The sequence below is a fragment of the Gallinula chloropus genome (assembly GCF_964237585.1).
Source record: "Gallinula chloropus genome assembly, chromosome: 17".
In the NCBI taxonomy this organism is placed as follows: Eukaryota; Metazoa; Chordata; class Aves; order Gruiformes; family Rallidae; genus Gallinula; species Gallinula chloropus.
In genome coordinates this window covers 10,807,265-10,823,625 of record NC_140102.1, presented here as the reverse complement: position 1 = coordinate 10,823,625, position 16,361 = coordinate 10,807,265, and the positions used below count along the sequence as shown (strand labels likewise).

The window sequence follows — 16,361 nt, the reverse complement described above, 5'->3', positions numbered from 1 at the left end:
AATCCACATTCCCTGGATGCTTTCTTTTCCCCTAGAAGGACCTGGAGAATTGCTACCTGTAAATCTGCAGCAAAGAATCCTCTGGAAATAGGATGTATTTCTACCCTCTGCCCCTCTTTCCAGTCACCAAAGGAGCTGGAAAGAACAAAGAGTTAAAGATCTGAGAATGAATGTATACAATCCATATGCCTTTTGGAAAAATCCAAGGATATCATCTTTGTGGTTGTTGTGAGAATCTTGCTTACATCCTCATGGAAGTCTTGAAAAAAGGCAGATGGGGAGATCATGGCAGTATGGATTCACTGACAGCTATCTTATTTTAATTTTCCCAATGGAAATATTAAAAATAGGCAGAACTTGTGGCACACTTCAGTAACGAAGCTCCATAATGGTGTAATACCTAGTCTTTTTGTCAGAGACTGTTCACTAGAATATCTGTAAAAATTCTGAATTGTGTAATCAGGCCACTACAGAAATATTAACCTCTCTAATATCCAAGCACTTGTTTCTGAAGCCTGGTAAAAAGATGTCTGTAATGTAAGACTTGTGTGAAAAACTGGCCAACCGGATATGATTGTTCTGTTCTTCCCTAATCTTTCCCTAAAGAAAAAATTACTTAAGATAGCTTGATGGACTGGAAGTGAAGTTAATTGATAGCCTTTCTGGTAATTGAGCATTCTTCTTTCAAAAAGTGAATCATTATTGTGTCAGTATATCAAATGACATACCAACCTAGTTAGATGTCCTCCCTCTTTAAGAACTCCAGGTCTCAGGCAAATGTTCTGTTAATAACGGTGTGCTGCTAATATGCAGATGTGTTGTTTCAAGGTGACATTTGTAATCAGCCATGAGATGCAAAAGAGATAGCATCAGTTTATTCTCTTTCTAAATACAAAATAAAGTCACTTGAGTAGCTTAATGGTTCAAGCTGAAACCTACCATGTTGTGAGTTTAATTTTCTGAACTCTTAAAAAAAAAAGCATTGAGGTTGAAAGATCTAGGAAAAAAAAAAGAGTTTAATTTAGAGAAAGAATGTGGATGATTTGCTAATGGAAGGATTAGTGTAAGATGACTTCTAAGTCTCTGCAGGTATTCCTGTGCATTATGTTTTCCAGTCAGTAGTGCTGTACCCTGCTACTTTCACTGTGACAATAATTTGTCTTTTTTTAAAAGCTTTTACAATAAGTTTTTCTGTTGCAAAAGATACTATATAAGCTCAAAGCTGCAATTCTGCCTTGTTCCTAGGGAAGAGAGGAAAGATCCCTTGTCTGCCCTAGCAAGAGAATATGGAGGATCCAAGAGAAATGCCTTGCTGAAGTGGTGCCAGAAAAAAACAGAAGGCTATCAGGTAACTGTAACGCTGTTTAACATAGCATACTTCTAGCAGCAGCACATTAGAACCTGCCAATGGCATAAACCAGGCTGCTCCACAGTTGACTGCATAGATTGCAGTGGCACTGGTATGTACTGTACTCTGCTTGGAACACATGCTCCGAGTCCTAACCTAAGTAATGTTAATAGCTCTTGAGTCGCTTTACTCCCTATCGATAATGGCTTTTTTCTTAAGGGGGCAGCTGACCTTCTATTGTGGCACTTCAAACCAGCCCTTTACAGATTGCACTTGTGAAATGGTAACTGAAACTTTAGTAGCTTAAGGTTTAATTTCATGTTGCCCAAATGCAGTTACGGTACCGTTTCTCGGATTTCAGAGATATTTTTCTGATAGGTAACTATTGTAGGGTGTTTTGGGTCTGCCACTGTGCTCCCATTTAGTCTCTATTTAGGGACAGTTTGTTTTGTGAAGGTTGCATTGTCTTGCATTTTGAACTTGGCTTTCTACTGCAGTTGCAGACTTTTATTTTCCATCCCAGCTAGTCCAAATGTTGTCAGAAGCCAGAAGAACTAACAAGATTACTATCCAGAGTTCTCCTGATTACATTATTTTTTCAAAAGAATAGTGGCTTCAGCAAACTAAACCAGGATGTTAATAGTCTGACCATGATGTATTTGTTTGGTTAACTTGTATTGAAAGTGCTTGGAGTTCCCAACACAACCCTCAGTTTAAGAACTTTACTCTTTCCATGACTTGAGACTCACAATGCAGGAGGAAGTTGAGAGCTGCATAACAGGATGATCGCCCATCCATAGGAAAAGTCATCTTTCAGTACAATGGACAGGCTTGTGATATAAGCCCTCCCCCTTCTTCCTGTGGCACATGTAGTACTAAACTGTGCTATTTCTGAGGCTCAGCTTCTTTGTGGAAAGAGCCTTTCTCCTTCCCCACATTTTAAAAAAGGCAGGATGTTATATTTCTTTGTAAATCCTCTAAAACTGAATGCAAAAATATTTTCCCATATTGTCTTGAATTGAAAGATGAATCTGACAGTTTCCTTATCTGTTTGGAAAAAGGAATAGAAGGTATTCCAGATTTTTTGTTCTGTAGCTGTGTGCACATGCAAAAGCATGCTTTTGTTTATATAGATTGCTCCTTTAATTACTTGAGTTCTATAAACACTAGGTTGAAGAATGAGTTTTAAGACTTTACTGTACTTGCTTCAACAAGTGTAATATGGTTCTCTGCTCATCTTTCTACTGAGAAACCATAACATATAGTATCTGTAGAACCAATGCATGCTGCCTCCTGAAAGCAGAATATCAGGAAACAATATTAAGACATTCTGCTCCAAAAAGTAAGTTTTACTGCATGCATGCTTGTTTTTCATTTATTTGTTGTACAGAAGTTGATTATTTTTAGCATCCCCTGCAATTCAGTTCTTGTTCAACACCAAGTTAGAAGGTGTTCTAATGTTTTAAACATATCTAGCATTGTATTCATTGTGAATAGTGCTTGCCCAGCTTTCTGGCATTTTCAACAATGTTATCAATCCCAGATAAGGATCTTTTTGTGGTGGTTGTGTTTAATTGAAGCTTTGCTTAGTTATAATTTCATTTTAAAACTCTGCGGATTCAAAACCGACAAGCAGTGCACCAACATTGGAATAATTAACACCTCCCTTCTTCATTCAGCCCCACCTAACATCCTCTAGCTCTCTCACTTTTTCCCCATTACCCAAATATCGACAGGGTACCTTTTCTTATCTCCAGCTCCTCCTAGTGTCTTATAGTCAGCCACAATTCCTTTCTATCCCCAGAATTTCCCATCATTATAATTTCTACTTGCTTCTCTACCACTGTTTCCTTTTGCTTGGCTTAGCATCTGGGCAAGAGCCAGTGTGTGCCTTTTAGAGCTACCTGCACCCAGAGCTGTCTCTGAGCAGCTGCCTGAGCCACATGGAACAGGGGAGTCCTGACTATCCCAGCCTTTTCCTTGTAGGAGTAGCACTTCCTATCTAGTCACCAGTTTGTGTCCTGTTACTGATTCAAATCAGTGTTAGCCTTTAGTTATGGTTACAAATATAACAGGTTAAATGAATAATACTTGCAAATTGAGTCTGTAAGAAGTGCTAAAATGACCTGGGAGTTTTTAACCATGACTTGGAAACAAGGAAAAGAAAGTCTTAGAAGTCGTTTCGATTTCCCCAGAACAATTCTCTTAATTGTGTCCTATGCATTTTACATCAGTTTGCTTCTAATGCACATCTAATTGAATTACCAATAATTAAGTAAAGCTCAGCCCTGTATGCCAGTGTCATTCAAGTATGTCTTTGCCAGCAGAGAAATATGTGTTTCCCTCTTCATCAGTTGCCAAAAACAATCACACTTTTGGTAGCTTTCTCCCTTTCACCTGGAAATTATGTCTCTCAGCGGTAGTTTTTTACAGATTTTACAGAATTTGCTATAAATATTTTAGGTATAATTCTCAGTAAATATTTATTTCAGTTGTTGGTGTTTTGTAGAGAAGATAAAGCCATGTACACTGCATTAAAGCCCCATCTGTGAGCAGTGTTTTCTCCTGGCATTGCTTTACCTCTCATTTCTGGGATTGCTTTGCACTGGGTATCGGAGAATTGTTGAATTTGATTTATACATGATCAAATAAGTAGTAATCACACAAATAGCCACATACAAATCTGAATTTCAGAAATTCTCTTTAAAGTGTAGATAGTCGTAGGTGAGCTGCCAGTGGCTTGAAGCTTTATAAACAAGGTATGATGTAGCTGCCCTTCCCTTTAATGGGCAGCAGTATAGGAGTGAATGATACTCTCTTTAGGGGCCAGCTGTAGTTCTCAAGCTGCTTTGTATTCCATGTGTTGAAAATGTTAAAGAAAAACAAAAAAGCCAGCGTACCAGGGTCTGTACTGTTCCCCAAAGAGAAGATTCCCTTTATTTATATGATATTTGTGGAGAATACAGTGCTGTGTCATTGCTTGCTACAGCTAGTATTTTTTTGGCCTGCTCAAATAAAAGGGAACAAAATTAATAACTTCTGCTCTCCTATCTCCTCTAGGGAAATAACTTTCAAGCTTTTTAATCAAAGTCCTGAACATCTCTGGTTTAGAAGCTTGAAATTTTGGGAATGCTAAATAATTCAAAGATGACAGTGTGGTGAAGCTCTGATTTCAGCCCATTAAAGGGGAATGTTTTTATTTAAAGCCCTTCACACGCAGTCACAGACATTTACACCAAACTGCTTTTCACCTCTCAAATATATAATTCCACATAGCACAATTTTTTAAGGAAGCTTAAGACTTTCTTTTTTGTGAATGCATTAAGATAAACAAGCTAATGCCTAACCTTGTGAAGGAACTATGGTAAACTACTTCATTGTACAGTTTTCTTGGTTTATTCAAGCAAATTACTTGAAATGCAGGGGTGAAACAATGTTAAACTATGTTTTAACTGTGGTATTTTTTCAAGAGTACCTCAATAGAAAAGTAAGGTTAAAATAGTCAAGGAAAATAAAATAAATTCTTAATGATGTTAAATAATGTATGATGTTTCCTCTTACTAAATTGTTGTTTTTAATGTCCATGTTGTCTGAATACTGTTTGAGAGCTGAGTTTCTCCTTGAAGCTTAGGTTTGGAGAATGGCAACCTGCAGAAGGTCATTGCAGAACTAACAGCAGGCAGGTTCTGTATTAACTTTCATCTAGAGCCTGTTCAGTCTAGACAGTATTGCACTCACTAAGTTAGTGAGTTTAATTATATTCAGGGCTGAACAGATCCCTAAGCCATGAAAGAGGAGAGTTGCTCTCTTAAGATAAGGTTGGGGTTTTTTTAAGCATTTGGCTAAAAGAGGAATGAATCGTCTTTAGTTTTCAGATAACAGGCACAAAATACTTGAAATTTTATCATGTGTTAGCTTTGCTTCAGAATACAGTGCCAAGTGCTGCATTTTCCAGAGAGAAGAGAATCCTTCTGGCTTCTCTAAATTTTGTGCAGTGTCATAAACCTGTCAGAAATTCCAGATATCTTCAAAGCATAAAGTAATCCCATCCAGCTGTTACAGAGCATTCACCCTAGCTGGAACACAGCTACTTTCATTTTGAGTACACAGCTAATAAAAGTCCAAAAAAGGATTTGAGCATGTTTCATGTTAAGAAGAGGACCAGTGAACAGGATACCCACATCCTTACCCATTCTTATCTACAGCAATATTTCAATTTATTTTCCATGTCTTGTCAGCATTCTGAGAGATAATTCACTTCCAGAAGTCTGACCAGAAAAAGCAAATGTCACAAGATAGCAGCAAGAATAGACTAATTTTTTCAAGTTTCCTAACTACAGATGTGCTGGGAAGACCCCCTTCATACAGCCTTCTCATACCTGCCCTCTAATTCACGCAATGCTGCTCTTTTCTGGAAAGAACACCAAATTTCTACCTCCTAATACAGACCAAAGCTACATGTATTACAACAAATTTAAAATTTATTATCTATGTGGCATCAGTAAACAGTAAAATTGTTTGGTGATTGAGTAGGTGGGTACATGTACCTAATGGTGTGCTGAATGTACCTTGAAGTCAAGCAGTGCTTTCATTTGTGCTCAGGTTGTAGAGTAACAAAGTGATAAAAGATGGTTCAGGTTGTTTGGGGTTTTTTTCTAACCTGTCTTATATTTACATGCCTCTATCAATACTAACTGGGACCATATTCCACTCAAGGTATTGATTTTTGTAAAAAGCACAAAAAGAGGGTAAGACTGTGTGGGTATGAAGCCTGTGTTCCAGTAACGACTCCAGGCTGTGCATGCTTTCCCCAGTGCTGTCTGCTTGATTCCTCAAAGTAGTCAGGCTGCCAAAACACTTCTCCCCTTGGTTTAAGCTGTGATGCTTTAGCCAAAAATTGCTGAGTTAAGGAAGAACATGCTTCCTTTTTCTGTTTGGATTGGATTCTGATGCAAGATAAATGTCAATTTGTTAGACTTAATTATGACAAAATTTAGAATAAATTATGAAGCTGTCTGTATCTCTAAGTGCTTCAGATGTTAATGTCTGAAACTATCATTGGGGGTTTTGTTGAGAATGACTGCTCCTTTTATGGGTTTGGGGTTTTTTTGTGCCAAAACTGAAAAATAGCATGTATTTTGTATGGAAAGAAACATTAGCAGTCAAAATGTAAGTGGTTTGATGGTTTATATTTGCCACTTACTGCTTTTTCAGAAACTGGGATTGAAGAGGCAGTAGTTGGGACTGCTGCTTAATCTATTGCAGAATTACTTTTTTATTCTCACCTACTACCAGAAGTACTGATAGCTTCAGCTTTAATCCATGATTTGAGAATCAGTGAATCCTAATTCAATGGAGCATGGATAGAAGTTATTTTATAGCTTATATTTACATTTTTAATGGATACACTTTTATTTGTGTATGTGGCTTTAAAAGCTTTTAAAAGCTTTTTAATAGTAATTTTCTGCCATGGGAAGAAGCCTTCCAAAGTCTTCAACCTCAAATCTTGTTTTAATGGTTTGATATATTACAGTACAGAAACATAGTAATGCTTTGGCTTTCTCAGCCCACTTATTTCATTAACTAATACAACAGAGACATAGACACATGTTTTTATTTTCTCCATGTCCTAACTCATTTATGAGCCAAACTGAGTTAGGATGTGGGAACCTCTCCTCTTTGTGCAGAGCAAGGGATGGAGAAATGACTGCTATGCGGAGTGCTCCTCTGCTGAAGCTGTAATATATGTAGTTCAGGGAGATTGAAGACAGCTGTGGATGTGTCCACTGCAGAGACAGCTTAAATAACTTTACTCATAGTTTGTAACTGTAAGTTACAAACTGTGGTTTCTATAGTTGGAGTCTTTGGGTGTTTATGGTTTTTTAGCGATGGAGGTTGGTTGGGCATTTGGCGGGGGGGTGTGTGTGTTAAATCCCTTGGTTATAATAGTCAATATCTGTTTCTTGCTTTTCATTCCTTATTGAAGACCCTCAGTTAAGTTAGGATTATTACTGAAAGCATATTCAACATTAGCACTACACTGGTTAAAACCACTTTTAACTCGTGAATTCTAGAGAAGTCACAGGTTGGGGGACACCTTAGGTTGATGTTACGGAGAGCCTGCTAACAACTGTGGAGTGTTTCTAATGAGGGAGGTTACCCCACTTCTCTGGGCAGTTATTCCAATGCTTAATTGTTTCATGGAGACAGCTTTTCTTCTTATAGCAAGACAGAATTACCCTGGAAAGAAATTATGCCTGTTTTGTCTTGACCTACCTCCATGTATCCTTGTGTAGAGAGTACATCTTCTCTATAACTGCCATTTATGCTTTGGAAGACTGATTATCTCTCTCCTATATCTTCTTTAAGCTGAATAAACCAAATTCCTTCAACCTATCTTCATCTGTCAAGTTCACTGACCATCTAATCCTCTTGGTGGCTCTCTGCTGGAGCCTTCCTTACTCTTCAGTGACTGTTTTGAACCACAGTTCTATACAGTATTCCAGGTGTAGGCTGACAAGGGCTCAGTGGAGTGGAAGAATCCTGTCCCTCCATCTGCTGACTGTACTCTTAATGATGCAGCCAGCATACAGCCTGCCACCTTTGCTGCAAGGATGCACTTCTGATTCATGTTCAAATCCAGTTAATTTACCGTTTAACCACTGTTGTATTTCAGCCCAAGCTGATGGATTGTTTTGTTCCTTTTACATTTCCCCCCTCCCGGTGAGCTCAAGGGAATGCGCATTTTGTGGTAACTGCTTCTGCTTTGCACTTTAGTAGGAGCTTGAGTCATGCTTGGAATGTTTCTTTGGTTATAGATCCACCAGGGTGTTTCCTCACATCATTTGGGGTTTTTTTTTCCTCCTTTGCCATGGCTGTAGAATGGACTACAGAATTTGGCCTGTTTGGTTATGTAAAATGTTACATTTTTATGCTCTGTCTCTCAAAAGTCTTAGAAAAAATCCTTTTGTAGAATTGGGGCTTTTAACTCTCCCAAATCCTGGAGGTGTCTTCTTGCCCATCCTAAGTATTAAACATTATTACACAGGGACTGAAAAAAAGTCTCTTTCTGGTTCATCTATTTCTAGAAAGGTTTATTCCTCATTTGACAGTTTATCTGAAAGTATGTCCGTCAATTGTGTTAATACTTTGTGGTCTGAAATGGCTTCATGAAAAATTTTGGATTAGATTCCAAAAGAATTCTCTTAATAGAGCCAATTACTTAATAAAAGCAGTAACAAAGAAGAAATTATGTCAGAGATTTTAGGCTGATGTTCTGTTTACCGTCAATTCTTTGAGAAATAAGAGCTTAATGCAAGATTGATTTCATTATACTGACCAAGCTTTTTCAAAAAACCACAAGTAGTTAAAAGCATTTGGGAAATAAAATTGTGCTGTATTTAAATTTGCCAGTTATGTGCTCAAAGCCCTACATAAAAAATTACATTTTCAGTTTAAATGGCAATCTGTCCAGTTTCTAGATTTGTTCTTTAGTGTCAGACTAAAAAGTATAATATTGGTCAAAGAGGTAATAATAATTCATAATGCTCAGAGCAATTGGAAACAGAAACCAGTCCCTCTTAATTGTTTCCTTCCGTTGTATTTAGTTCGGTTTCTCTGGATACATTAAGATTCTTGGATGGGTTTGTTTTCTGCTTGTGGTCTTAATAAAAGCTGGACCCTACAGGAAGATGCAGAAAATAGGGTGTTCAGAGTTATTTTTGAGAACCAACCAAACTTGTAGGTGAACTTTTTTAACTGGTCTTTTTTCCAATGTTTGTCTTCAAAATTCAACATTATACAGATGCTGCTAAGATTTAAAGTGAAAGTTTGAGTTCATACAACTGTGATGTTTAAGGGAAGATGACTTTCTCTTGTTCTATTTACATTTACCATTTTCATTGCAACTTCATCCTGTTTTTCTTGCTCACATGTTGGGGTGAGGGAAAATACTTACAAAGCTATGAAAAATGTCTTTAGATTTTGGAGGGTTTTAAGTCGTGTGAGGAGTTCTGTCTTCAGCCTCAGTTGTCTCTAAGTCTGTTTTCTAGCTCATCCAGACTGCTTCAGTACCTTGCAGTTCCTTTCTTGGTATGTTCTGAGCACAAATCTTCCTTCTTACCCACAGGGTCAAACCTCAGGTGTCAGTTCTGATGATCTAATGTGCATCACTAATTTTGATTAATGCATTCTTGCTTGTTGATGTCCACCCTAACTGTTGCAGAGATCACTCTTGCAACTCATTGCTTTAATGGCATTACACTGTTTGCTTTTCCTTTCTCTGTGAGCTCTTATTTCCCTTATGAGCTCTTCCAGCACTGAGATCTCATCCGTGCCTCAGTGATGCTGAAGCTCCGGCTCAAACTCTTAACTTTTCAAACAAATATTGCTGTGCTTCCTCTGAAATGTGGGGAGAGAAGGAAAGACCTTGTAAGCTGTGTGAGGCAAGGTGCTCTCAAACTGCATTTGTACAGTGACTGGTGACTGACAGCAAGCCCTTGGTGTAGCACAGAGGGTGTTCTGCACTCATACCAACCCAACGGGTACTTGATGAAACTGCCCAGCGTTAAGTCACTGCATTGGAAAGGTGTGTGTGAGAAACTGTTCATCAGATTCAGCAGTGCTTCTGCATTCCTCCCTATTTCGAAAAGGAATGTCATGTCTATCCTTGTAGTCCTGACTCTTAAACATTTGCTGGTCGTCAGACTTGTACTCCAGACCCTTCACCATTTTGCCCTTCTCTGGACCCATTCCAGCAGCTCAGTGTCCTTGTAGCGAGGGGCACAAAGCTGAACAGGGCACTTGAGAAGGTGCGACCTCACTGGTGCTGAGCACAGGGGACCATCGCTGCCATAGTGCCTCGAGCCACCCTATTTCTGCTACAGCCCCCCTTGTACTCTGCGTTGCATTTGTTCCCCTGATTTAAGTAACATTGAAACATTTTTAACCAACCATTAATTTAATCCAATTTCCTGTCTCTGGAGGAGAGAAGAGAGAGCACTTCGTATTTATTTTTTATTTATTTTTTTCTTTTGCTTTTAAATTTTCCCACCCCTGTGGCTTGAGGAAGCTGAGTGAAGAACATGTTCCCACAGACTGGGGGTCTCCAACAATGACACTTCCGCTTGCGAGCAGGCAGCGGGACGGCAGGCGAGGCTCAGACCACTGCCCTGGGCTTTGTGAGCCGCAGCACGTACGCTGACATCACCAGAGCCTGAACCTGCGTTTGGGGGACTTTGTATAAAAAGTGCTAAAGCTGTGCAGGAAATGGAGATTTCCCTCGTATTCTTCTAGAAATTGCCTTTAGTTTTGTTTTCTTCCTCTGTTGGAGGGGATTGCAGTTGTTTTGCATTTGTAATCCAAATCATTGGTTCAACAAGAAATGCCACTGCGGCACAGTAATGCTCATTCTTGGGGGGGGGTTACTGTGTTAGAAATAAGTTTTAGTGTCTTACCAAAGGTGCATGGCTATTAAACTGCTGTCAGGTGAAAGGTTGACTTTGTGTGACTGTGTGTCTGCAATTCTGTGCCTGGAGGTTATAGTTCATGATACATTAAAATTCTCAAAACGTCAGTAGGTTCCCTGGTTCCCTTCTGGCTGAGCCCAGTTAAGGGAGTTAGGTTTTTAAAGCCTATTTTAATATTTATTTCTCTATAAAGGTCTAAAAGATAAACTGCAGGTTGTTGTTACTGGTCATCTCTTAATTGAGTGCTATCCATTTAGCCTCTTTGCTGTTGTTTGACCCCCAAGTATACAGTAATTAAAAAGGTCACTGAGGCATCTTGTTTATAATTCTTCTGTGCTGGGTTGACTCTTTACATACGCTCTCGGGAGATGCGTTCAGCAGTGTCACCGAGTTTCCCACTTGGAACTAAAGGATCAGAAGTAAGACTGGATTTTGTAGTTTCAATTCCAGTCCCAAAGACAATGAGTCCTTGCCACTGTCAGTGTTAAATCGGTTAGAATGTTTTTGTTTCCAACTGAAACTTCATTTTTGTTTATGGTCTTGTTCACATAACTTTCTGTATAGAAAGGGTTTAGGAGAGAAGATACTCGTCCTCATCAGTTAGGGATTTTCTCTGGATATTAATGCAGTAGAAGCAGAAAAGTAAAATCTTACGTTACCAGTGATGCTACTACATGGCCTGTTTCTGGGATTTTAGACAGACATCTCTAACTTGTTTGCCTTTCTGTCTCTGTGTGTACAGTTATACCAAATCTATACTCTTACCCTCTCTAGCCCAAGGCTTTACACCCTTTAACACAAAGGTTTTGCAGGGGTTTTTTTTGGGGGTTGGGGGGAAACAGGACAGGGGGGACATGACTTAATATTATGTTGAATTAATACACAAGACAACTGACTTATCACTAATTTTTTTGTTGTTCTCTGCAGTAGCAGATTTTGGTTTCTTACCACAGAAGTCTAGTACTAGGCTGTTTGCTTTCTCTGCCAATTTCTTCAAAGGTGTTAGATTATTATTTTAATATTTTACTTTTTTTTTTCCTTTCAAGAATATCGACATAACAAACTTCAGCAGTAGCTGGAACGATGGCTTGGCCTTCTGTGCAGTCCTCCATACTTACCTCCCAGCCCATATTCCCTATCAAGAACTAAACAGCCAGGACAAGGTATGAAATGAAAAATCCCATTCCTGGGACTGCACGTCTATATTGTTAATAAAGGTTGATAAAGAAGAATGAACAAATATGAGTTCTAAAAAACCCAGGAACTAGGTTCTAAAAAATCCATTACTAGGAAACAAAATTGAAACTCTTCAAGCTACCTTGCTGCTATTCTTATATTTTAATATTCTGAGATCAGTGGGTTAAATGTAACAGATACAAGAAAAAAAATAACAGAAGGTCATAATTTAAGTCTGAGGCATTTTATTTAATGCAAATAGTTGGGAAGCGTTTTCAGTTCACGTTTTGGAAGCAAGGAGTGTTTTAAGCTTAAAGATTTTTAAATCTGCCAACTTTGTATCTTGACCTGTTTTGTTCATGTCTTTCAATATCACAAGGATGCTGTTTTGTCCCATTTTTTCATACTGAGAAGTGACTGTGATACTCTTCTCAAGTGATATGTATCAAGTAAAGGTAAACTAGATGATGTCAGGACTGTAGCGTGGTCTGTATCAATTCAAAGGTGCTGTTTATCATACCTACTGGTGTGTTATCTCAAGATGTATTATTAATGAGAATTCCTAAAAATATATAAGAATATTTCATTAACAACACCCGAAGATATTTCTACTTATGCTTTATAAAGCATAAATAGTTTATTCTTTAGTATTTTCTACCTCTGTCATTCTTTACTGACAATGATATTTCAGCATTATATTTTGAATGAGGCATTAATAAAAGTTGTCAATAATTCTTTTTATTATATTAGGACATTTTCATTCCTGTGGCTCTTTTTAAATTATGATGATCAAATTATTGACTCCACTTGAAGCAAAAATAGTGGCACTGCTATGAGCATTCCTACCACTTTATTATGTTTGAAGTAGTAGTTCCTTGGATTCTAACATGTTTTTCTGTCTCATGCAGAGAAGAAATTTCACTTTGGCTTTTCAGGCAGCTGAAAGTGTTGGCATAAAGTCTACTCTGGTGAGTTTTAAATGCATACTGAATTAATTATGTCCCCTTTATAAAAATCTAATTACTCTATGTTGTACTTCTGAAAAGCTTGATGCTTTACACTTAAAAATAGCAGCAGATGAGCTCAGCTAGAGGTTATTGCCCCTGTATCATATTTGAAAAACATAAAAAGTATTCCTTACTGTAGTGGCTTTCTTTAATAAACCCACTGCCGTTAACGACTTAGGGTTCATGTGTCTGTTGTAATAAATAGAGACTGACACACAGACCTGTACTTCTCCAGCAGCTGTAGCAAAGGCAACAGCATGGTAGCCTATAGCAAATAAACTCTGACGTTACAAAAGGGAGAACCACTGAACCTCACCTCTCAATATCATAAGAAATAATAGTAAAGGCAATGGATTTCATGGATTTGTTTGAGAATAATTTGAGAAATAGTTATGTGATACAATCTTCAAGAATTCATTTTCTCCTGCCTCTAACCTACTTTCAAATTATTTGGGGTTTTGGGAATTCTGGAGGTACAAATCAACATATGCAGATTTTTCCTTTTACTCAATGTAATATGAGAATCAACATTATAACTGTGAATTTTAGGTTGCAAACTTGTAAGATTACAAATTGTAATTTATCATCATTATAAATAATTGAAAGGTGGGTTTTTTCCCAATTATTGTTTATAGCAAGCTATGTTCTACAAATTTGAGCTTACAAGAAGTAGTTTTCAATCACATATTTAGTGTTTACTAGAAAAGAAAGATTTCTGCAGGTATGGAGTTGGGAGTATCCTGAGCCTTTATGCTTAACCACACAAATTCAGCTAAAATAACCAGGGTCAAAAATGATGCTTAAGTGATAGTGCTTCTTTAGTGCTTCTGTAACCTAAATTCCAACAAAGCTGCCAGAGTTAGCAACGAATAATACAACAGAGTCAAACGTTTTTAAAAATAATACTTTCCCAGATTCTTATCGAAGCCTTTACCCCTCCAGCATTGTATTTGCTGACAATAGCAGGGCAACTGTTGGGCTTTAGTACTTGGACTTTATCAGTGATTTGAAAAGGGGAAGTTTCTTACCAAGTGCTGATCTAAGAACTAGATTGTGGAAAGCAACTACAGTAATTCTTACATAAATCAGCTTTAGTCCAAACAGTTGCTGCCTGTCCTTGCTTTTGGTAGTGATAGTCTCAAAAGAATTAAACCCTTATAAGTGCAAATTTTATCCATCTTAAGGATTTAGTGTCTGTTTACATACCCACATATGCAGCGTGTATGTTTGTGGAGGGTAAATAAGGTGTGAGAACTGCTGTATGTAAATAACAGTGGTAATGTAAGGGGAAGTTATTTGTTCCCTGAATAAGAATGTGTTCAGCTGCTTTCATGTTGATTTATCGTAATAAAAAAACCCAAAAAAACCCCCAAAAACTTTCTTTTTTTCTCTTTTATGAGTTCTGGAGGATCATGGACCCGAAGCTTAGAAAATAGAACCTAATAGTAAACAAAAAATATTACAAACTACAGCCATCTGCTGTCCTGCAAAGGGTAGATCAGGCTTGTTTACTCTGCTTATTCACAGACAACCTGATATATTATTACTATGAAAAATGTGTCAATAGGCTTATCAGTTAGACACTGATCACTTTGTGTCTTCCACACACCCAAATTAGTAGCAGACTTACCTCTTTACTCATGAATTGCCTCTCTGCTCATGAATACATATTAAGTAATCTAAAGTTCAGTAGTCTACTGTAAAATGAGATTCAATTATTTATTGATGCTCAACTCTTACCCTGATAGGAATTTTGAGCTTTAGCTTCAGTTAAAACCTGGTCTTGATTCTGTGACTCATGCTTCCTGGGTGCATTGCACTGACTTGTGAGGCTGATGTAGCGTATGTGAACACAAAAGTTGTGACTACTACACTAATTGTACCAAGTGGGGGACAACTCAACATGCATGGCATTAGATGTTTCTCAAGTCAACAGAATAAGTACCTACAGATACACTATTCATAGCTGTTAGCCATTTGTAAGTAATACAAAGATGTATAGAAGAAAGAGCTTTCTTCATCAATACTTTAAAGTGTGGAACCTTTACAGATTGACAATTGCTAGGAATTTATGCAAACTCTACCACCTTACTCAAGGTTACCATCCTTGATTCTCACCAGTGTGTGTTTTGTGACAGGACATCAATGAAATGGTGCGAACCGAGCGTCCGGACTGGCAGAACGTCATGCTGTATGTTACAGCAATTTACAAATACTTTGAAACCTGAAACCCTAATAACTCAACAGATTCATGGGGTAGAACCAGTGTGAGCTACGAGATGGTAATTTTGCTGAAATGCTAATCCCCATTTCACTGAAAACTGGCAACATTTGAGTCCCCACAACCTTCAGTGACACTATCCTGGATTGCCTCAGATTGCTTCAGCTACTAAGCCTGGAAACAACTGTTTAAAAGTGAGAACTTGTTGCCACAGTGCTTGGAATAACCCAAGTTATTAAGCTATTCAGATGAAATATGTAGCCTAAAGAGCCTGGACTACTTATGTGCTGCCTTTCCAGCCAGACTTCTTGAAGGTTTCTTTCCTAGAAGAGTGAGATGAATGGATCCCCTAGCATATAGGAGACTGAATGTACAGCTAAAGCTTTGCGAAGGACAAGGATAACATGGCATCATATCACTTGAACTTTCTGTAGCATCCTTATACCACAGAGTCTGAATATTCTACCCACAGCATATGGCACCCTGATACAGTCGAGTTCTTAATGGTAATTTAGTTACTACCTTTACAGCTATTTTCCCTCCTTCAAAATGTGCACAATATTCTAGGAAAACAACCTTTTATTCCGTAATGACAAATTGAGTGGAAAAGTGCTCTCAATACCTCGAAAAATTTGGCACGGAAGAACTCTTCATTCTAAAGCTTCATTATAAGCCTACCTCTGTCACAGTGATGTGGCTTCCAACCTTATCTTACAGATTGTGAAGACTAGCACATACAGCTCCTGGCTTTCAGGGTATGCTGTACTTCAAGGAATCTGTCCAGTCTCCCTGTGCTTCCATTGTAACAAAAATGAATCAATAGTCAGCCTTTGTACAGCTCCTCCTTCCCCTCTTCCTCCTTTGCCTGTATAGCACAGCTACCCCAGGCTTTACAGCAATACAAGCATACAGCATGGACTTCTGTGGTAGAATTTTGGAACTAGGATGACGTTTCCTCTGCAGAAAAGATATTTTCACTAAGGTGTACTAATGAAGTACCTTGTCTCAAAATCCAGCTTCGCCATGTTTTCTGTGAGTTTTTTTCCATTGGTCTTGCACATCCTCATCTGACTGACAGAAGGTGAGACGTTCCCCGACAAGGACTGTGGAGGAACTGATGTAATTTGTATACACCCTTTAGT

The 16,361-nt window shown here is 38.1% G+C and overlaps 1 protein-coding gene across 2 annotated transcripts in view; it reads left to right on the top strand.

Moving 5' to 3' along the window:
• SPECC1L (sperm antigen with calponin homology and coiled-coil domains 1 like) overlaps positions 1-15,226 on the top strand; it is a gene marked incomplete at both ends in the record, with an annotated part of 48,222 nt that extends 32,996 nt beyond the window's left edge. The window contains 4 exons of one of the 2 annotated variants that reach the window (XM_084271879.1): positions 1,246-1,348; positions 11,862-11,978; positions 12,900-12,959; positions 15,137-15,226. In XM_084271879.1, coding sequence (XP_084128005.1) covers positions 1,246-1,348; positions 11,862-11,978; positions 12,900-12,959; positions 15,137-15,226 — 370 coding nt within the window. The remainder of the gene's footprint in view (positions 1-1,245; positions 1,349-11,861; positions 11,979-12,899; positions 12,960-15,136) is intronic. The other variant, XM_084271878.1, reaches the window with a different exon arrangement.
• Between the last annotated feature and the right edge of the window lie 1,135 nt (positions 15,227-16,361).